This window comes from Atta colombica, unplaced genomic scaffold (assembly GCF_001594045.1).
Source record: "Atta colombica isolate Treedump-2 unplaced genomic scaffold, Acol1.0 scaffold86, whole genome shotgun sequence".
Classification (NCBI taxonomy): Eukaryota; Metazoa; Arthropoda; class Insecta; order Hymenoptera; family Formicidae; genus Atta; species Atta colombica.
In genome coordinates this window covers 273044-296449 of record NW_017259579.1, presented here as the reverse complement: position 1 = coordinate 296449, position 23406 = coordinate 273044, and the positions used below count along the sequence as shown (strand labels likewise).

Here is a 23406-nt window from a genome sequence, read left to right as displayed (position 1 = left end):
TAGATTCAGGTCATGGCGCTATGGTCATGGAAATTCCGTAGACGCGATTGATAATCTCTCTAGTATTTCCTCCTGATTCTTTTCCGATTATACCATTGGTCTAGTCCCACCGAGGATTTAAATTGGATCAGAATGTAAGAACCAACTAACTACAGTCGAACAGTCCTCTGCCGTTCAACTGTAACAGAGAAATACTCAACTGTAGTTGGTTGATTTTTATATTCTGATTTGTTTAAATCTTCGATAGAAACTAGAGATTTGTTCGCATCGTATGCTCTAACATGCTCTAAAATGCTTCTGCCATAGCATTTATTCACTCTAATGCGCTCGTTGAAGTGAATAGGAGCTATAGCAGGAGCACATTATTGGAGTAAGCTGGAGCATGCGACGCAAATAAATCTTAGGCCATTTTAACAAAATTACTCCATTCAGGAGTATATTCGAAAATTTACTTGTCAGGTAGAGTAAGGTTGGATATGGTAAAACTCAATCAGAGTAACACTAAAATTCAACAATTTTCCGAACGTATAAAATACGTAACTTAAGTAACAACAGAAGCTACAGTTCGTCGAAATCGGATATTATTTTGTGTAATGACATTCAATCATAAATTATTTGAAGTATTTTCGAGAGAAAGTTACGAGAAAAATTGAAAATGCTGAAAATTATGATGATAATTTTGAGGAGATTAAACACATTTTACTTATTACAGATAAAAATTCAACATCATTATCAAATCATTATTATAAAAAATAACGACGTTACTCTCATTTCTTGACTACATTCCAAAGTGTTCTCTCTAAGAAAAATTTTATTCGAAATATGTAATATGCGTAAAGCTGGTTCTACATTAGTTGCAAGCTGATCGCAAGTTTGTTGCGATAACCAATATGAAGCGTTGAAAATACAAATTTCAGATTGGCTGCCACGATAAACTTGCGATCAGCTTGCAACTAATGTAAAACCGGCTTACACTACATTATATCAAGTAAAAGAAGTTCTTCTAAAAGAAAAGTTTTGGAATGTAATTTAAATATTGAATAAAATTTTTAAAAACAATCATAGAAAATAAGTTAGTAATTATCATGTTAATCAATAATATCATAATTTTGAATGAATCCGTTTTTTAAATGATAAGAGATGTAATTTAATCGGATTAATGAGAATTGCAATGATCTCAGTCATCTCAGTTCGTTTTTATGTCACTTCGCGCCAAGATAAAGTTACTCTGTCAATCTCTGAAAAGTCAAAGGTTGAAAAAACTACCCTAGAATACAATTTAGTGACTTTATTCGATATTTCCGAACGCAATTGGTAAGTTAGTTTTGTACAACCCAAGTTAATTTCCGAATGACGAATGGAAAGATTTCTATCTCTGGGTTAATTTGGAGCATGCGTCGCGAACGTTGGTATTATATGAAACAATAATATCTAAAACGGTAAAAATTTTTTATGTATGAACATATTAGGTGTACAACTTTGCTTCCACCGTTTTTTTTTTGAAATTCGAGGTTTTATTGTAAAAAACTGGTTATACATTTATGATTCAAATATTGTCCATCGCTGGCCACTACTTTCTCCCATCTTTCGGGTACCGTACGAATCCCGCGTCGAAAAAACTGATCATCTTTTGAGGCTATCCACGAATCGATCCAATTTTTTACTTCTTCATAAGACCGGAAGTGCTGGTCAGCCAGGCCGTGTGCCATTGATCGAAAGTGATAGTCAGAGGGAGCAACGTTTGGAGAATACGGCGGGTGGAGTAGGACTTCCCATTTCAACGTTTCCAAGTATGTATATTGACCACTTTTGCAACATAGGGTCGAGCATTATCATGCAAAATCACTTTATCGTGTCTTTCGTTGTATTGCGGCCGTTTGTCTTCAATGCTCGGCTCAAACGCATCAATTGCGTTCGATATCGATCGCCTGTGATTGTTTCAGTCGGTTTTAACAGTTCATAACACACTACGCCGAGCTGGTCCCACCAAACAGAGCATGACCTTGGACGTCAAAATCATCGTTCTTGAAGCGTTGAAACCACTCACGACACGTTCTTTCACTAATAGCGGCCTCACCATAAGTATTTGAGAGCATTCGATGAGCCTCAGCCGCAGATTTCTTCATATTGAAGGAAAAAATTAAAACCTCCCGCAAACGACGAGAATTTGGCTCGTAAATTGACATTTTCAATCGAGAATAACTTTATGATACAGATACAAATCGACTAATGTTTCTATGGGGTTATGTTGACAGATGCCCAAGTTATTGTATGACGTCTATGATCTATTTATTTCGACCACCACTTACCGCTAAAGCCATCTTAGGAAAACGGTGGAAGCAAAGTTGTACACCTAATACATAAATAATATACTACCCGCGAAAATTAAAGCATTACCTGTCACGCTTTCGAAAAATTGATAGACTTTGAATGAATGTATCTTCTACAAAAATGGTTAAAATGAGACGTTTGAAAAAGTTTTTTATAGCTTAAAATTTCAATTCGACTGATATTTACGGAGTTACATGATTACAAAGGAAGCTCTGTAAAACATTTCCTCAAAAATTTTTGTAAACTTTGTAGTTTCATGCCATGAAACACTTCTCAGAGAAAATCGTGTTAATATTTTAAATCATTCTCCGATGAGCCGGATCTCAATTCAATCGAGCGCGTCTGGAATATGCATTCAGCATCGATTGCGACAATACCCACGAATTCAAACTTTAGAACAATTAAGGAAAGCATTCCGTCAAGTTTGGCATTAAATTCCGCAGATAGCGATTCGACGATGCATAAATATGCATCAACGTTTAAAAGACAAATTCACAACAGAGGCAGTAATACCTCATATTATAAACTTAATCTTTTTATCCACACACACACACACACGCGCGCGCGCGCGCGCGCACACACACACATAAAGCGTAAATCCGATTATCTCCACGTGGTATGCTTCGAGTAACGTTAATGCCAGCGATCATCGCCTGATGCGATATTAAGATTCAATACAGTGAATGCCATTTTACCCAAAATTGTAACTTCGAACATGAAGAACATTAGTTTACGCAATCATTTTGTTTTGATATCGTTCTTAGTAGACTCTAAAGTGTAAAATTACATAAACATCATATTTCTCTCTCATTTTTACCGGAATAGATCGAGCTGAAAACGGATAATTGTTTCAATTTGCAACTTCATCTTTCACTTAAGTTTTTACATAAAAAGTATATTATATACGTGTCTAATAAAAGATAAACGTATCTTAAAGAAAAAACTTTGAACTTTTTTTCACTTTTTTAACGAATGCTGTTATGTTATTCCGTTCGTTTTTTATGAAAGTCAAAGTCAAAGAAATTTTTTTTAATTCAATGTTGAATAACTCGTTAAAAAAAATCCTACAGTCAATAAAAAAGCAAATTAAAGATAAGATTCATACTTTTAAAAGCTGTGAATTATATTTGTGCCCCACTTCTGATTCACGGCATGAAAATATGCAAAGTTCACAAAAATTTTTGAGATTTTACGGATCTTCCTTTGTAATCATGTAACTCCGTAAATATCAATCGAATTGAAATTTTAACTTATTGGGAGTACAAATTAGTTCGGTCCGTTTCTCTAAATATGGCTCCAGCTGTTATGAATGGTTCATAGTGACAGCTGATTTTAGCGGTTTCAGAGAGGTTAAACATCTGCTAATAATATTCAGTTTATATCGCTTTGAGTTTTATACAAAAATGATTTTTACTGTGTTTGAAATGTCGAATTTTATGTTAACCAAGCAGCATTTGCGGGAAGTTTTTAATTTTCTGCTTTAATTGGAAGAAAAATGCGGTTGAAGCCTATCGAATACTTGTCGAAGTTTATGATGACACTGCTCCAATTGATAAATCATGTAGGGAATGGTTTCGACGTTTCAAGAATGGAGATTTCACCGTTGAAGACAAGTCTTGCTCTGGACAGCCAAAAAAATTCGAAGACAAAGAATTAGAGGCATTACTCGAATCTGAGTCAAACGTTTCTGTACAATTGAGAACCATGAAAATGATTCAAAAACAAGAAAATTCGGTGCCTTATGAACTGAAACCGAGAGACGTTGAAAGGCGATTTTTCACTTGCGAACAGCTGATTCAAAGACAACAGATCAAGACAAAGAGAAAAGATTTTTTGCATTGAATTGTAATTGGAGATGAGAAGAAGAAGGATATTCTACGATAACCCCAAGAAGAAAAAATACTACGGTAAGTCAATCGTTACTATCGACCTCAACATCAACACCACGGACATTCATGGTTCGAAAATCATGCTCTGTACCTGGTGGGACCAAAAGAGTCTTGTTTACTATGAGCTGCTGAATCCTGGCGATTCCATTATAGGCGATCGGTATCGGCTACAATTGATTCGTTTGAGCCATGCATTGCGAGAAAAACGGCCAGAATACGAGCAAAGACATGATAAAGTTATTCTTCTTCATGACAACCTCGGCCTCATGTCGAGATGGAATTTGAAAATTGCCTGAGAGAAAAACATGGGAAAAAGTAGTAGGCAGCGATGGACAATACTTTAATTGATCTGTTCATTCATTTTGTTTTGAAATAAATACATTTTTGAACACAAAAAAACGGACCGAATTAATTTGTACTCCCAATACAAAAAACTTTTTCGAACGTCTCATTTTAGTCATTTTTGTAGAAGTTACACTCATTCAAAGTCTATCAATTTTTCGAAGGCTTGAGAGGTGATGCTTTAATTTCCGCAGGTAGTATATAAACATATATAATTATATATGAAATGTGTTTGCGGACACATGATCTATATGGATATATATGCGTATATCATTCTTTCTTTATTAATACAAGATTAAATTATTAGTACAAGAAAAATAATAATGAGAAAACGTAAAAAGATAATTAAAAAGATCATTTTCGCAACTTTTTAATTATTTCTTACATTTTTTCATTATTATTATTGTTATCATACTAAACAATAATTCTACAAAAGAAAGAAAGATATATGGACATATATGAACATATGAAATATGCTGTATTATATACGTTTATATTTATACATATAATGATCATACATGAAAAATTTTTTACCAAGATATATTGTATAATATTGTATAATAATATCAGAAATTATGTTAATGTTGTAGTTCAAAAATTATTTTCACATTTCCGGAACAACAACTTATAAAATAGTATACTACTGTATCCTACATAATACTTTCATAACGAATTACGTAATATTTTGTTATCAAATGTAGTGGCAAATGTGCACTATAAAACTGCACTAAAGTTCAATGTGTTCAGTCAGGAGTGCAAGAAACTCGCATTTTCAACAACTTCGTACAATGCTGCTGACACTGAACGAGTTTTTGATGCACTCAGTGCGGGCTAATGTAAAACGCTATAAGCTAGTATGTGCAGTACCGTATGTTCCATCACGCTCCAACTCTCAGGCCGGTATTCATAGTCGATTCTTATTTCAAGATTGTCTTAAGTAATGTCTTAAGATACTAATGCAACTCTCTGATTGGTGTGTGACTTTTTAAGACCATACTTGAATATAAGATTTGACTATGGATGCCGTTCGGGGAGACATTATTCGCGCTATGGACAATGCTGTTCTTGGAGCCAATAGTGCGATAGCATTAGCAAGCTCCATGAACGATCCTAGCGTAGCGTTAGTAGCGTTTAACCAGAGAGATATATTCATCAAGATTAAGTTAATGTAGAAGATTCTGTTTCCAATTATCAACCAAACTTTTCCCTATAATTAAAATTTTTAAAGTTTTGTAAAGTATTTGTAATAAATTTTTTATTTTTTCGTAGTGAATAACAGAACGCAATCTCAATTGCAATCTCTATGATAGCTTGCCGCTAGGCCGAAGTGAACAATGTAGAAAACTAGATCAAAAAATAGTTACACTAAGTAAATTAATCAGATAAAAGGAAGAACCCTTGAGCATCCATTGTCGATTTCAGAAGAAGAAGCATATCTATATCTAATAAGGATCTTCTGAGCATCTGCAGCGAAATACTGTCACACTATACCGCAATAGTAACTTTTTTCTATACACGGGAATTAAAAATTGCCAGTAACAAGATATCTCTGACTTTCACATTTATAAATCAAGAATACAAGTTGCACTTCACAGAAACTTTGAAAAGTTAAAGATGATACACAAACAAGAATTACGTTCACTCCTGCCTAGTGACAAGCCATCAGCAGAGATTAAATTCAGATTGCATTCATTATGATAAAATTTGAAATTCACACATTACGTGCGTACGTTTACTTACGAAATTCTAAGAGAGAAAAGTTTGGTGACATTCGAGAACAGAATCTTAAATATTAATCTCTAAATTTAACGAATGTTAAACACTACCAACGTTAGGTTCACGAATCTGTAAATGCTAACGCTACCAACCACTGCCTCGAAAGAAATAGCGTTGATAGCGTGCAATTGTGACGTAACACGCTACCATTAGTGATGTCATGATCATTTGTAGCAGCTATCTGCAGCTCCGCGAACAGTTTGTAGCGGTAAATAGCACGAATAGCATCTCTTCGAACGCACTATGAATACTAGCCTCACTTCTATTATATTATAAGGATCTGAGCGTAAGAATTGTCGTAACAGAGACATTTATTTAGAGACTTAAGTTGTAGACGTAACGCACAAGTTTTGGCGTATGATTTATTGCCGTCACTTGGAGACACGTAATAAGTTGTACATCATGAAAACTTGTTATTTACGTCTATAACTTAAGTTTCTAAGTAAATGTTATAACAATTCTTGTGCTCAGACCCTTGCACTAGACTGTTAGCTCCAGACTTTTCTTTATCTAAAAGCAGAGAGAAACTTGAGAGAAGACATGATAGCCCAAAATCTGTAACCGCAAAATGCTGCCACACACTACCGCCTTCTGAAGAAATGGATTAACTTCACAACAATATCCACCTTTTTGCAGTGCTCCTGATGGAAATAAATCCCTGAAATCTTTATTAATTTAATAAATTTCAGTTATTTTAGCGATTTCAACTATCTAGGTTTTGAGTATTCATGTTCTCTCTCAGGTTTCTCTCTGGTGATACATAACCAAAATATATAACTTTTGTTGTGACGCACGTAAGCACATACACGTATATGTACACATATATGTATAATTTACAACAGAATATAACTTATTTCAACATTAAGATTTATTAATCGTGTATTATTCATATATTTCAATAATAATAAAATTATCTATACGATTAAGCGGATCTTAGTGTCTAATAATATTTCTGAGAGAATTTTATAATCTTACAATTTTATAATTTTTATTTGAACTGGAAATTTTAAAATTTACACAAAAATATTAGACATGAAGATTTGCTTCGACCATATAATATCATTTCATCATCTTAGTTATTTTAATAATTTATATATTTATACTTAATATATTTATATACTAATCTATGTAATTTTCTAAAAATTGTCTGGGATTTCAAATGAAATCCCATCTTGAGTATCCCGTAATTATCTTCTTATTAAATTTAAATGTCTTTTGCGAATTTTATTATTTTTTCGTTGTCATTTTCCTCCATGCAAAGCATAAAAATAGTCCATTGCTCGAAACAATAATCTGTGCCTTTAAGATGGTTTGTCCAAATGAAAAAATTAAATATCTTTAAAATTTATATAAAACTAATTTAAGTATTAATAAAAGTCTGTATGAAGTTTGAGATCGATTTATCGTGTAATTATTGAGTAATCGGTCAGAAAATTACCTTTTCACTCAATGTTTAATTGCGCTTATGAGATGCATTTGCACATCTATACATCGGAAGCTAATAATGTACAAGACAAATCGATTCGAAAATTCGAAAAAAATTAATTTATTGGGAGTACAAGTTTCCGCTGTTTGCAAAAGACGGCGCCACTAATAAACTATAGTTAAAATTGTTTGATGTAAAACGTCATATCGTACGATTGGACATCCGACAACACTATAACCTTAAAATATTAGCGATTTTGTATCAGCATCATATATTTTTTTTGTACGAAAATGTCGAGTTTTGAGCCGAATAAGTGTCATTTGCGGGAACTTTTGATTTACTTCTTTAATTTGAAGAGATCTGCAGCTGAGGCTCATAGATTGCTTGTTGATGCTGCCTTATGTGAGAGAAGTTGTCATGAGTCGTTTCAAAAGTTTACGAACGGTGAATTTGACGTCGAAGACAAAGAACGTAGCGGAAGGCCGAAAATGTACGAAGACGCGGAATTGGAAGCATTATTGGATGAAGATTCGTGCAAACGCAAAAAGAATTTGCACTTACATTAGGAGTGACTCAACAAACAATTTCATATCGTTTGAAATCATTGGGAATGATTCAAAAGTAAGAGAATTGGGTTCCATACTGGGAACTGAAACCGAAAAACGTTGAACGCCGATTTTTTACATGCTGCTTGCCAGGCATAAACGAAAGGGTCTTTTGTATCGTATAGTCACTGGTGATGAAAAATGGATCTACTACGATAATCCAAAGAAGAGAAAATCATGAGGACCACCTGGCCATGCTTCAACATCGACAGCCAAGCCGAATATTCATGGAAAAAAACTCATGTTATGTATTTGGTGGGATCAGCTTGGTGTCGTGTATTATGAGTCAAACCGAACGAGACCATTACTGGGGCTCTCTATCGAACACAATTGATTGAGCCGAGCAAGGAAAAACGCGCCACTACTACTCCAGGCATGACAAAATTATTCTCCTGCATGATAATACTCGACCACATGTTGCGGCGCCGGTCAAAACTTATTTAGAAACACTCAAAGTTGGGAAGTTCTACCCCACTCGCCGTATTCTCCAGACATTGCTCCTTCCGACTATCACTTGTTCCGATCGATGACGCATGGCCTGTCTGAGCAGCACTTCATATGAATTTCACATCATATGAAGATACCAAAAGTTGTATCAATGATTGGATAGCCTCAAAAGATGAAGCGTTCTTTCGACGCGGTATCCATATGCTACCAGAAAGATGGGAAAAAGTAGTGGCTAGCGATGGCCATTACTTTGAATAAAACATTATGTACCGTTCTTTCACAATAAATGCTTAATTTTTGATAAAAAACGGCGAAAACTTATTTGTACTCCCAATCCATCTACTTAATTCTATGCTGCAAAGATAATGCTCTCGACTATATGATATTGAAATACGATCGAATAAAAAAATGTAATTTGGCTATTTTTCGACACTTTATATTCGAGCTTATAGACATGGTAATGTTGCTCTTCGAACGTTAGCGATTCTGTATAGGTTATAACATCGCATAATTTCTTTCAAATAATATGTAATGGAATATTAAAACTGGATATTATAACAAATATTTACCTTTTAATCGAGCAAGTCATGGGACCGAGCTACATCTAAAATTCGGCTTCTCTACGCTGATGAAATTAATGTTTCTGTATATATTATTATTTTAATTTCATTGAATTCAATTATTAAAAAAAGTGCAATAAAATTTAAAAAATCAAATTTTAAATTTTGTGCTACACAATGTCTGATATAATCAATCTTTTTATTAAAGATGTCAGCTTAATACAGTCGGATTCACCTTAAATAGAATAAATTTCAACTAATTTCGACCAATCTCGATACACTTTGACACCATTTGATACAATTCAAATAGAATTTCTTGTCGAGCAATGTCACGTGAGAAATGTCAAATTTCACTATGAAATTTACTCAATCAAGTGAGAATTCACTTTTATCATTTGCACTAGGTTTCAAGATACATATGATCCCAAGGTCGAAAGTGGGTTTATTTTCATAAAAACGCTTTTCAAATAATCGAGATAACACAAAAAACCGAAACGAAATGAGGCACATATCCGAACCGTTCGAGTAGTCTCACGGATTAGGATAAGTGATACGCTTACTTGTCCTAAACTTACTTGTCCGTTCGTTTTATTGAACATTGGAGCACATGAATGCAACTGCTCCAACCGCCATCTTACCTATAATCCAAGTGCTCTTTGGGTGGAGCATGCGACGCGAACCTATAATACTGGACGGAACATGCGGCGAAATCTCTTTGATCTTGACGGATGTAGAGTCATTATAAGAGAGTTGCGTCAATTTTGTCAAAATTTTCATAGCCTGAAGTAAAATGGCGAAACCAACCATCAATGCTATATCTCCACTTTGAGTATCGTGAACGCGGTAATTTAGATTTTAGAAATTATAAGAGTAGAATTTACATTAAATACTATTATATAATATTGACAAATAAAATTAATGTTAAAATATTGATAGAAGTAGATCTGTTTTTCTATAGCTGAATTATAATTTTACACTTTTGGAACTGAAATACTAATGATATGAAATAGTAATGAAATAACACTTTCATTTAACAATATTTTTATTTTAAAATGTCTTGCCATTGTCAAACTTATATATTGGTAATTTTATATTTTTATATTTTAATCCTAAATATAATAAATCATTTCATGATTTTAGATGAAATTAATATTGTGACAATTTTTAAGTGTTTTACAGTATCTTATATGATTGATGACAAGGTTAGAATGTTACTTTCGACACTTTCTTATCACATAATATCTATATCTTTTATATATTTTTAATTCGAAACCTTTATAATGATGTATAGGCTTATTTATAATTTTGATACAACTTCACCTCTTCTGATTACTTCGCATTACAGCTTCCATGACTCTACTCATAGTAGAGAGTCTCAAGCTCTTCTCTCTAATAGAGTCCCTGTTAGACGCGATTTTAATTCAGATTGATGCGACTTTCTTATTAGGGACTCTAGACGGACTTAGAAAAAGTAAGATAGATATTTGGGTATGAAATTCTCTTTCTACTCTTGTTCTATTGATCGAATTATGTTTCAGGAGAGGGAATGTATTCTTTAAAGTCAGAAGCTATCATAGAAATATTAGGTTTGTTCGCGTCGCACGTTCCAACATGTCCAACACGCTCCAATACGTTCGCGTCATCGGAATCAATAAAGCGACTAGATGTTCGCGTTAGAGCATATTCCACAGATCAATTAAGAGCACGCTCCATTTGCCTCACCTCAAAAGATGGTACGAGGCATGTTACGCACGCATGCGTAATTGATTGAAACGTTCTATATTGAAAAAAGTATTTCATTTTGTATTTAATAAATGCATTTTTGATATAAATATAAAAATATAATATAATATAGTATAATATTAATAAAATAAAATAATAAAATAAATAAATAAAATAAAATAAATAAAATAAAATAATATTAATATAATATAATATAAAAATATAATTTTTATATAGAAAAGTAGGCTCATGTAAATGCAATACAATAAATTAAAATGTCAAGGCTTTAATAAATATAAAAATTATAAATTAAAATATCAAGGTTTCTTTAAAAAACGAGCAAAATAGTTAACTAATAAAATTCATCTTTTATTACATTCGTATAACGCTACAAATTTCAAACGTTTCGATTTATAAAGTCTTCATCAGAGATAATAAAGAAAACATATTTATGTAATCCCATCCAATGTCAACGAACTAGCATATGATACATAATAAAAATTATCATTCTAGGCTAATCTTATTTAGTTATTCCTGTGTTAAGATATTACGGATTGACTATTCTATATAAATTAATGTAAGTGAAAAATAAATTCTCATCAATATTGAATTAAATATAATAATTTTTTAATCAGCCTTGACATTTTAATTTATAACTTTTATATTTATTAAAAATGCATTTATTTTATATAAAAACGCTTTTCAAATAATCGAGATAACACAAAATATCCGAAACGAAATGAGTCACATGTCCGACCCGTTCGAGTGGTTCATGAATTAGGTTAGGTGACATTTGTGCTAAAATCCGTTTGTGTCACTGAACATTGGAGCACATGAATGCAACTGTTCCAACCGCCATCTTACCTATGATCCAAGTGCTCTCTGAGTTAATTTGGAGCATGTGACGCGACGAATAAATCTATTTATTAACGGATACCACAAACGAGATATTATTAAAGACCGTTAATCATGGGCAAATTTTCGACGATATAAAAAGGATTCCAAGAAGGTAATTAAAGAACATTGACATTATCGGCAATTAGTATAAATTTGCTATTATTAACATAAAAATTTGGCTCATATTATTACATTATTAAATTCGATTTTTTATTACATAAAGGTTCCATAAATAAATATGCATACTTGTAAAGCCATAATATTCTATATATATTGCAGAAAAATTTCAATTTTTTTCTCTGCAGTTATCATCTCTTAATAATTAAACTTTGAATGATAACACAAAAATCACAATTTTAAAGAAAAATCGAGTATTATTGAGCTCTAAATGCATAAATACATCTACTAAACTAACAAATCATAAAATTAGCACAATATTATCAGTTTTTAATTTTTAATTACTTCAATAATCATAACGCGAACTCCCGTAAGGATGTCTTTAATAGTATCTCTCGTAAGAAGACTTTAATAGTACCTCATTAATAGTATCTCGATCATTCAGGATTTGTTCGTTATAACAAACTACATTTTACAAAAATTTCAAAGTTTTGCATTTAAATCTCGATGAACAAAGAGCGAGTGGAAAAAAGGTCTTTTTCGATGATTTTTATATTTTTTTTTTCAACTTAACTAATGGACCGAACGTTTGATGTCTCGTTTTGTAGTATTTCAAATATCTACACTTTTCATACTTTTCCTCATATAATCGACATCTTTCATTTTATAAGCGAAAAACCTGCTTTTTGCAACTGTTCGATTTTTTAAGCAATTTCCCACACGAATTGCGAGTCTCAAACATATGCATTCCTTTTCTGATGGTCTTCAGAAAATTTTCGTCGAAAGAAATATCAACTTACAATTTTTTCATGAAACTTTTTTAGTCTAATTCTACTGGATACAATAGACTATATTGATACAATTAAGTTTAACAAATATTTCAGTACGTCGAATTATAAGAAACGTTCTTATCCAATGAAAAATGACCCAGCAAACGAGAATGGATTGAAATGGATTAAAAATTCAAATTTTCAGAAACGATTCATAAATGTTAAAATGAATTCTTTTCAATCCTGAATGCATTTTATTTCATTTATAGGAATTGCATAGAGCATATCTCTATTCCTTTAAATCTAAAAAAAATTAGCATTTTCTGTGCATTATGAATACTATACTCGATTCAGAATTATGAATAGGAAGTACAGTTTTTTTAGTTCAGTTTAAATTCAAAAATAATATCAGTAATTTCTGTGCAATATGAATACTGCTCAATTTAATATTCTGAATATGAAATGCAGTTTTTCAATCTAATTGAATAAAAAGTTTTTATTTAAAAATGGACCATAAATGCTACTTAAATTATTCAAAATTATAATAAGTAGAAAATTTTTCATTTTAATCTAACTAAGTTCAAAAAAGTGTAACGTAAAAATAATTAAGTTATGTTTTTCTGTTTCTCTTTGATTAGAAGTAAAATAAATGATCGATGTAAACACTCGCAAACTAAGTCGAATATTAGGCTAATCACAGTGTGACATCGGCCAAATGAGAGTAGAGAGTAGATTATCTGACATCCATGTTGTCTCATAGTAATATAAATTGTTTATACTTTATTATATCTGTTAAATGATATTTTTATTACATCTATATAATTTTGTTACTAATTTAGCTGATTGTAATTGAAGTAGATAATGAATAACACATTTACCAATTGAAGAAATGGTATAGCAGGTAATACAGAAGATTCATAATCCAGAAGTCCCAGATTCGAATCCCACTAAGATGCGTTTTTTAATACAGTTTGAAGTAATTAATTTCAGGTATAATTATTATACTACATGAGTTGAAAAGTCTCAAGATTTTTAATGAAAACAAGCGTTTTTTGGGCAAAGTTATATTTATTCCTCACATAGTTGCCTTCGAGGGCGATACACTTGGTATAGCAATTTTCCAACATTTCGATGCCCTTTCTGTAGTACGAAACGTCCAAGCTTTCGAAATACGCCTCGGTTTCCGCGATGACTTCCTCATTCGATGTGAATCTCTTTCCCTGGAGCCACCGCTTGAGGTTTGGGAACAGATAATAGTCGCTGGGGGCCAAATCTGGAGAATACGGTGGGTGAGCAACCAATTCGAATCGTAATTGGTCCAATTTGGCCATCGCTTTCAAGGTGTGTGACGGTGCGTTATCGTGATGGAGAACGAAGGAGAAAGTAGCATTTAAATGACTGTAGTTTGTAAACGAATGAACGAAATGTCATGAAACTTCATACATAAACTAGTGACAGATGAACCTCTCGAAATGAATCATGTTCATTTTTTAGTGGCGCCACGTATTGAAAAATCTCGGGACTTTTCAGTAATGTAGTAAATGTCTTAGGAATAAAATTTGTAACTCTTAAATATGAATGTTTTTTTTCAAATGTTAACTAGTGTCAGGTCGGATCCAAGCCTTTTCAATCCATTCAATCTATTTTTATGGATTTAAAGTACGCATTAAAAGAATTTTAATCCATTCTCGTTTGCTGAGAACGAAATCGATATCAAATCATCGATTTGATACTTTCGACGTCGAATCGATATAGATTCCATTATCATTTCTCACTAGATAGAATTCGATTTTTTAATTATTGGAATTAATTATTGGAATAATTGTATATCAATGATAGTTTTATACTTATATGCTTATCGCACGTAATTATTATCTAATTTCGCTCTATTACAACATTTTTCTATCAATTTTAACAGTGTAATTAAAAAACAATTCGATACTCAAAGAGTTCAATATTCATTTCAATTTCATCATTCTAATTTATAATGTAACGAAATTAGTATACTTAAAGTGAAAGACAAAGAGATAGTGTGACAGAGGAGAACGTACATGTTATAAACGTGTGAATGTGTCCGATTAGTTTGCGTCCTGCGCGTAAAATGTCCGTATCTAACGTGAGCGCCACTCCTGTTCATGTCCTTTACGCGACCCTTTACGCTAATTATTTCTTCTTGTAATTTGAAAACTAAGTTTTGGACAAAATTTTCGCAAAGAAAAAATCGTCTTAGAATTAGATCAGAAATGCGTCTTTTCAGGGACACCTGAATCAACTTTGAGTTGTTCTTAATCACCTTTTACATTCACCTATTATGCGCGTTTTATTTCACTTATTAATTTCACTATGGTCATGACCTTGATAACATATGTCAAGGTCATTGGAGGAAGCTCTCCTAAATAGGATATTTACTTATATTTCTTTAAAATACCTAAATTGCAACTAAGAAAAAAAAAAGCTAAAACTTATTTAGTCAAAATCTAATCAATATATTTCTCATGAAATCTAGGCGCTGTACTGGAATATAACTCAGTGATAAATTCCATCGTATTATTCGTTAATTTTTGCAGTAGATATAGCTACACATTTTCAGCAAAAGTCAAACGGTTTCTTCCTTTTATAATCGAGTAAAATTAGAATTTGAACGGAGAAAAAAATTTTAACGAGCATTTCATTTCAGCTTTAGGCCATCAGAAAAGAAATGTATATGTTTAAGGCTCGTGACTCATGTAAAAAATGTACGAAAAAGAATTCGAAAGATTGCAAAAAGCAGATTTTTCGCTCATAAAACGAAAGATGATTATAGTATAGAAAAAAGTTCAGTATGAAAAATGTAGATATTCAAAGATACCAGAAGATTTGCGGGTTATTGCCATGTTTTTATCTATTGCTAATGTAGATATTCAAAATATCTACCAAATGAGACATAAACTGTTGAGAACAATCCATTAAATTGAAAAAAAAAAATACCAAAAAATCTTTCTTTACTCGCTGTCTATTCATCTAGATTTGAACGCAAAGCGTTCTTTGAAATTCTCGTAACCTTTGTTATGATGAAAAAATCCACCCCTATTTGAACATAAAATATTCTTACAAAAAGCTGTTAATTTATTAAAAACTTGTCCGCGGAAAATTTAATTTCCAAAACAAAAAAAATGGGATTCTGAAAATAAGTATAATTATATTTAAGAACTTAAAATATGTCAATATATGTAAATATGTCAGTAGATAATATATTATATAATGATATATTTTAGGTAAAAAAATTTTTATTTTTTTCCGACATGTTTGACCAAATCCAAAAATCTGAAAAAGTATTAAATATATGATAAACTGCTGAATTATTATAGAAGTAGTTAAACATTCAGATTATATAAAAAATGCGATTTGTAATTCTTGAATTTTTTAAAAACAGAATTTTGGGCAAAAAATGACAAAACTCTTACTCTAATCTTTTTGATACTCTTTATGGCCATGATTTTTCTTTTAAAAATCCGTTTGGATTTAACGGAAAAAAAAGATAATGAAAAATCATATTTTTTTCGATATCTCAAAATGATGTGGCTTTTTGGGATGAAAGTTCGTACGTAATATTCTTTCATCTGGGTATCGGAACTCTTCCCGGCAATTGATTACGTGGGAGACCTGAAATTTTTTCCTTATGCTATTCTTTATTAAATAAAATTATTCATATGGCTTACTTTTTTTATATGTATCATATAATGGTACATATAATCTTGCAGTACCCAATTAATATTCTAAATGTTTTTCGCGTCACACAAGGTATATTTCTTAGTTTCTTGTGTATTTCAATTCCGTATTACTTTGACAACTGCCATAACCGCTTAATGTTATTACATACATCCGTAGATAGTGACTCATACTCTGAAAATTTTTGCGTATTCTACAAAAACCATCAAAAGAAAAAGTAGATGTAACAATGTCCATGACTGTATAGCAATTTATTTAATGATAAATTCAGAAGAGCATGTTTGTGCAATTACGAAATATACATTTTCATAATAAAACTCAACTTGATTATTTTTTTTTATAAAAGTAATTCGTAAAAATGCTGCAAAAAGAAAGAGAAAAAAACGTTATCGTCAAAATTCATAAACTTTAGGGAAGATATATATATATATATATTGAGAAAACAAATACTTTTACCTTATTCGTATAATACTGATCTTTAATTTTCTTTTCTTATTTGTAGCTTTCATTTTTATCTTTATTTTGGGAAGTTTGTAATATAAGACGTTCAAGTTGTTTTCTTATTAATTGTAAAGAGTCACCAGAAATCAGTTTTTCCTGTTGTAATAAGTCAAACAGTTTTTTTATTAAAGTAACTCTTTCGTTATATCTTCTCAACTTCTGTTGTAATGTTCTATTCTTTACTTTCATATCTTTTACATTTTTTGATAATTCATTTATTTTTTTTGTTGCATTAATAAAATCTATTTCCCTTCTTATTTTATAGTTGAAATTAATGGAACTGGGCAAAATAGGCACATTTTTTAAACCAATTCGAATAAATTTACGTTTTTGACCTGGCTGAAGAATTGCTTGCTGATTTGGATTTCGAGTGCCAAATATATTTGATCCATCATTTTTTTTTATAATAACATTATGATATTTTGAGTAGTTGTGATCTAATGCAACACTTTTCTCTGAGACATAAGTTTCATTGGAACTTATAGATTTATTACTGCTTGTAGAATTGTAGATCTTATTTGAATCAGATCGAAAAAAACTGCATCTTTTATTTAAGTGAGAAATTGTATTTTTAATCGATTGATTTTGGTTTTCAGTGTCAAATATACACAATCCATAATTTTCAATCGTAGTGTTAATATCGTTCTTTAAATTAGTGTGATTTCGTACAGCATTTTTGTCAAAAACACAAGTTTCACTAGAATTTACAGATTTAATGTTTGCAGAATTGCAGATCTCTTTTGAATAAGTTTGAATAAATTTATATTTTTCATTTGTGAGAAATGTGTTAGAGTGAATTGTTTTTTGAACTGATTGATTTTGGTTTTGAATATCAAACATATTTGATCTATTATTTTCAATCATACTAACATTATTCTTTAAATTATTGCTATCCCATGCAACACTTTTCTCCAAGCTACAAGTTTCATTAATGTTTATAGATTTATTAATACTTGTAGTATTGCAGATCTTTTTTGGCTTTAACATTACATCAACCAGTTCATTTTCTGTGAGAAATGAAGAATAATCTTTTGGTATAGCATTTTTACGTAAATAAGAACGTTGATATCCCATCCCTTCTATAATGTCCTTTTTATTAAAATGCAGATTACAAATTCTGCTTGCTTTTGTCGGTTTCCAATCCGGTTTTCCAACAGCAGCAATCCATTTGTCAAGACGATTTTTATCGTTTAGAGGAAACCTATGACATTCAAAACAATGCTTATTCAATAAATTAAATCGGATCACTTATATCACTTATATCAATAAATCAAATAAGTAAGCGTCAAATGCGTTTCAAATGGAAGCTAAATATTGTAATAGTATTTCTAAATTTTACATGCACCTATATACAGAATATATAAAAAGCCAGGATGGCGAAATATTTCGAAAACTAATAGCGGATTTAACAGACCGTCCTAGTGTGCACTGAATACGAACTTTTTCGGTGCCACACATTCGGATTATGCTGTATCAGTGCGTTCAGATTGTCGTCGTATTTGGCAAATGAAAATTGACTCAGTGTAGTGCTGAATTAATATTTGAATTGAACGAGTCCAAAAAATGTTGCACTGATATTTCTGATAATGCAATTTGATATAATATCAAAGATCTGCACTCGCACCACGTTTTAAGAGCAGCATCAAAGTAGATGTGTATATTATTTGCCCATATCATTAATCGACTAATTTAAAGAAATACTAAGAATCGGCCGTTATGAGTGGTGTGTACAATTAAACTGTGTGCAAGTGTATCGCTCCCCCAGCATGTGAGCCGAAATTGCCATAAGCATTTAAGGAAAAAGTGTTTCAAATAAAAGTAGGATTTCAAAAGATCTAATTACTGATGTTATGAGTTTGACCTTGGGTGGCGTCGCCAGAGGGGTCAGATCGATGTTTTAAATCTATTTATTCTCAATTCCAAAATCTAACTAGTGTCAAGAGTTTTTCAAAATACCACAATTCAATTTTTATTAAGTATTTTTCGAGTTATGAGGCTTGAAAAGTACTGTACTGCCGTCATTAGCATTACTCAAAGGTGTTCAATCGACGACTAAAACCTCTTGAATGTTGTTCAAGATTTGGATAATATTTATCAGAATCAAGATCAATGGAGATTGTTTCTATTATTTTCATTTTTTTAAATAAATTTTTAATGCAATGAAAATAAGAGGAATAACCTCCAATAATAATCTTGATCTTAACAAATGTTACTCAGGACCTTGAGCAACATTCAAGATAATTTTAGTCAGTCAGCTTGGGAAATGCTAATATCGGCGATACTGTCTTTTAAACCTCGTAATTCGAAAAGTAATAAAAATAAACTTTATTGTAGTGTTTTGAAAAGCTCTTGACATGAACTATTAGATTCTAAAATTAAAAATAATGTAAAAAATTGATGTAATCTTGATCTGACCTTGTCGATTCCACTCAAATCAAACTCATAGCCAATAAATAGAGTTTTTTAAATCCTATAACTTTAAATCCTCTACAATTTTTATTTAAAATATTTTTTTCTAAAATGTTTAGTCTTCGAAAAATTTCGCCGGTACTTTTTATACGCTCTTGTATAAATAATATGCTTATATGAACAAATCAAGTAAGAAAACGTTAAATGCGGTGGAGAATTATTTGTACATGCTCGTCTTTCAATGCGTTTTGTCTTTAAATATATTGACCGATGTGAACCTGGCACTCAACTTTATTAAAAATAAAAATTAATACTGCAGGCCGTTTGTACTTCGTTTGTACTTGTTTGTACCGATCATTATTTCGTTTGTACCTCAAACAGTTAAACAAAAAGTGAAAAATAAAAAATGGCCAGTGCGCAACTTTAAAATTTTTTAATTTCATTTATGCCATTCGAAAGAGAATCGTTTGTACCCGTTTGTACCTCTCTTATTTTCGTTTGTATCTCAAAGGGTTCGGAGATACAGCGCGTTTCAGTTTTTGCGCAATCCCTATATATAGTATCTCCGAACTCTTTGAGGTACAAACGATTCTCTTTCGAATGCTGTTGGTCCCATTTCGATATCTTTAAAAATGACCGACTTACTCTCTTGACGCATTTATGAAATTTTGAAATCGCTGTATCTCCGAACCCTTTGAGGTACAAACGAAAATAAGAGAGGTACAAACGGATACAAACGATTCTCTTTCGAATGCCGATGGTCCCATTTCGATATCTTTAAAATTCGCTAAATTTACTATGTAGGGGTTGCGCAAAAACTGAAACGCGCTGTATCTCCGAACCCTTTGAGGTACAAACGATTCTCTTTCGAATGGCATAAATGAAATTAAAAAATTTTAAAGTTGCGCGCTGGCCATTTTTTATTTTTCACTTTTTGTTTAACTGTTTGAGGTACAAACAAAATAATGATCGGTACAAACAAGTTCAAACGAAGTACAAACGGCCTGCAGTATTAATTTTTATTTTTGATAAAGTTGAGCGCCAGGTTCACATCGGTAATATATTGGCGATAAATATACTATACCGTTCAAAGGTTGAATTAAAACCCATCTTAAATAGGTTACAGTTTCAGAGAAGGAACTATCCTATTTTTCTATCCTAGTTTCTAGGATGGAAAAAATTACACATAATTACTCTTCTCTGTAACTACAATATTTAGGACGGGTTTTAATTCAACCTCTGAATCACGTAATATATTTATTGCTAATAACCAATACATTTAAAGAAATTGAAAGACGAGCATGTACAAATAATTGCCTTCACCGCTTTTGACGTTTTCTTACTTGATTTGTTTATATAAGCATATTGTTACATTGCATACAAGAGCGTATAAAAAGTACCGGCGAAATTTTTCGAAAACTAAACATTTTAGAAATGTAAAAAATGATAAATTTTAAGTATGTTAAAAATATCATTAAAACATCTTTTATTCCTTCTATTTTATATAATATCTTTTGTTTTATAATATCATATTATGTCTTTAAAATGTCTTGTATCCCCATTTTGGACATGTGCAGTTGAAATTTTATACATATATAATGTTTTTAGTAATTTTGTTGAAAATGCTCATGAACAGATAGAGCGGATTAAACTGATTGTGAGTCGAAAAATCTTGTATCATTTTGTAATAGTTAATAATATTAATTCATAAAAATCGCCAAATAAGCGCGCGAATCCTAGTTGCGTACTTGAGCAAGATGACTGAAGCGCTATCTGAGCGACAGAAGAATATATTTTTTCTTGGATCTTTTTTCAAAACGCTAGTTGCATATCTTAAGCAGCGCTATCTACTGTTATATTTGAATAATTTTTGGATACATCTGTTAAAATATGTATAGTAATCCGTTAAATAGTTGATCTTTTTAAAAATGAACCGTTCTACTCAAAAGTGTTCCTAATTGCAGAAATAGTGAAATTAAAAAATCCCATTTTTATTCATTTCTTGGTGAAAGAAACGGGAATTTGAGTGAAAAGGAAAATGAATTCGAGTGAATCGTTTGGAGTAATTATTTCATATTAAAATTAATTCGAATAGAGATCCATAGTATTCAGTAGCTTTGTTTTAATAAAATACTTTTATTCACTTCAGAAAAAATGACAAGCCGTAGACACCGAGCCATAGACGAGTAAAAAGTTCAAGAATATGCAGTGTTCATTTTGTTGATGGAAAAAAGTCTGATAATCTCAGAAATCTATTTATTTACGATCTATTTTTTCGGATAAGAGATAAAAAAGTATCTGAGGCCCATATGAAACGATTTACGATACGAGCAAGAAACTGGAGTAAACAAGCAAATTATCTGGCTTTAAATAATCTGGAGACTTGACGCTAAGACATGGCTTGAGAGAGAGACTGTAGTGCCTCCTTTAAGCCGTAAACCGGTGAGTTGCACCAGATCGGATCTCAATAACGGCTGTCCCGATTGAGTTTTAAGTACATTTAATCGATAGCTTACACTCCAATTGTATTATACGTGCTTTTATTTTTTCTTTACGTACTCTATAAGCGAAAATATTACAATGCAAAATTGTTAATAATTCTACTACAAACGCATAGATTTAGAATTTATCACAAATACTCGAAAAATTCTGGTATTCAAACAGATGAAAATTGTTAGACAGACCTTTCAGAAGCTCTGAAGACGAGAGAATTGAGTATCCTATTCTGTTACAATACGAATACAGAAGTATCTACATAAACCAAAATCACTGTTAAAAGAAAAAGCACAATATATAATATTAAAACAAAATCAGAAATGAGAAGCACAACTTCTGGTACAGATTTAATAATACTAGATTGATTCAATGGATTTGTTGACATTAAGACTGATTAGCTAAATGATAAGCTAATAATCAATCAGTATTTAGCTTTAAATATTTTTAATAAAAAGAGTATTATTCAGATTATAATTTATATCTATTTATCTCTATTTTAATTCCATAGAGTGATTCATTTGCATTAGTCGGATAACGAGAATCCTTCGATCCAATCTATTTTTAAAATCAATATTTAGAAACGGATACATGACGACTTTTTACAAGTCGGCTACCTTTGGAAATACTTTCCGATTCGAAATCACATTTTATCATTTTTCTTGAAATCCACACTCAATAATAACCATTTTTAATAATTAATTTATTATTTTCTAGTAATTGTATCAGGATTGGATCCTAATAATTGTATTAGGATGTGGATGACATCGATTTTTGAAAAAAGAAATGTATTCTTCTGTCGCTCAGATAGCATTTCAGTCATCTTGCTGAAGTATACAATTTTGACAGATAAATCCAAAAATTATTCAAATATCAAAGTAAATAGCACTACTCAAGGTATGCAACTAGTATTTCTATCTAGAAACACTATTAGGAACACTATATACAATTAGCGCTAAATACACTCTCATCGATCGTGATTGCGCAAGAAATTGTTTATTACATTACAAACAGCAAGTTACGCACGACGACGAAAGAAAACAATTGAAAAAAATACTCTGATTTTTTAAAGAATTAATTTTTTTCACTTTCTATTCTTTCTCTATACATGAAGAATATCTTTACAAAAGTTCTAGTCGATAGCTGAAAAACTTTTGTACATTTAAAACTAATTATCCAAAAAACCTATGAAATGTATTATATTACAATTCTAATTTTATTTGAAAGATGAATTCTCTATCACTTTCGTTTCGATACTTTTTGTTATTATAAAAAATGCATATATTGTATTTATAAAAATGTATAAAATAATAGCGATTTTAGACATTTTTAAACGCTAACTTTTTAAGGAAGCAATTTTGATCCATGTTTATAGAAAACTTTATAGAAAACTTTATAAAAAACTTTTTGTTC

At 31.2% G+C, this 23406-nt stretch overlaps 1 protein-coding gene across 1 annotated transcript in view; it reads right to left on the bottom strand.

Annotated features, from left to right (window-relative positions):
* Nucleotides 1-16822: 16822 nt before the first annotated feature.
* Nucleotides 16823-23406, bottom strand: part of LOC108693043 (THAP domain-containing protein 5-like) — a 16720-nt gene continuing 10136 nt past the window's right edge. Inside the window, exons 2-3 of the mRNA XM_018201696.1 lie at nucleotides 17047-18292; nucleotides 16823-16951 (exon numbers count right to left, since the gene is read on the bottom strand). Of these exons, the coding sequence (XP_018057185.1) occupies nucleotides 17083-18292 (1210 nt within the window). The 3' untranslated portion in view covers nucleotides 16823-16951; nucleotides 17047-17082. The remainder of the gene's footprint in view (nucleotides 16952-17046; nucleotides 18293-23406) is intronic.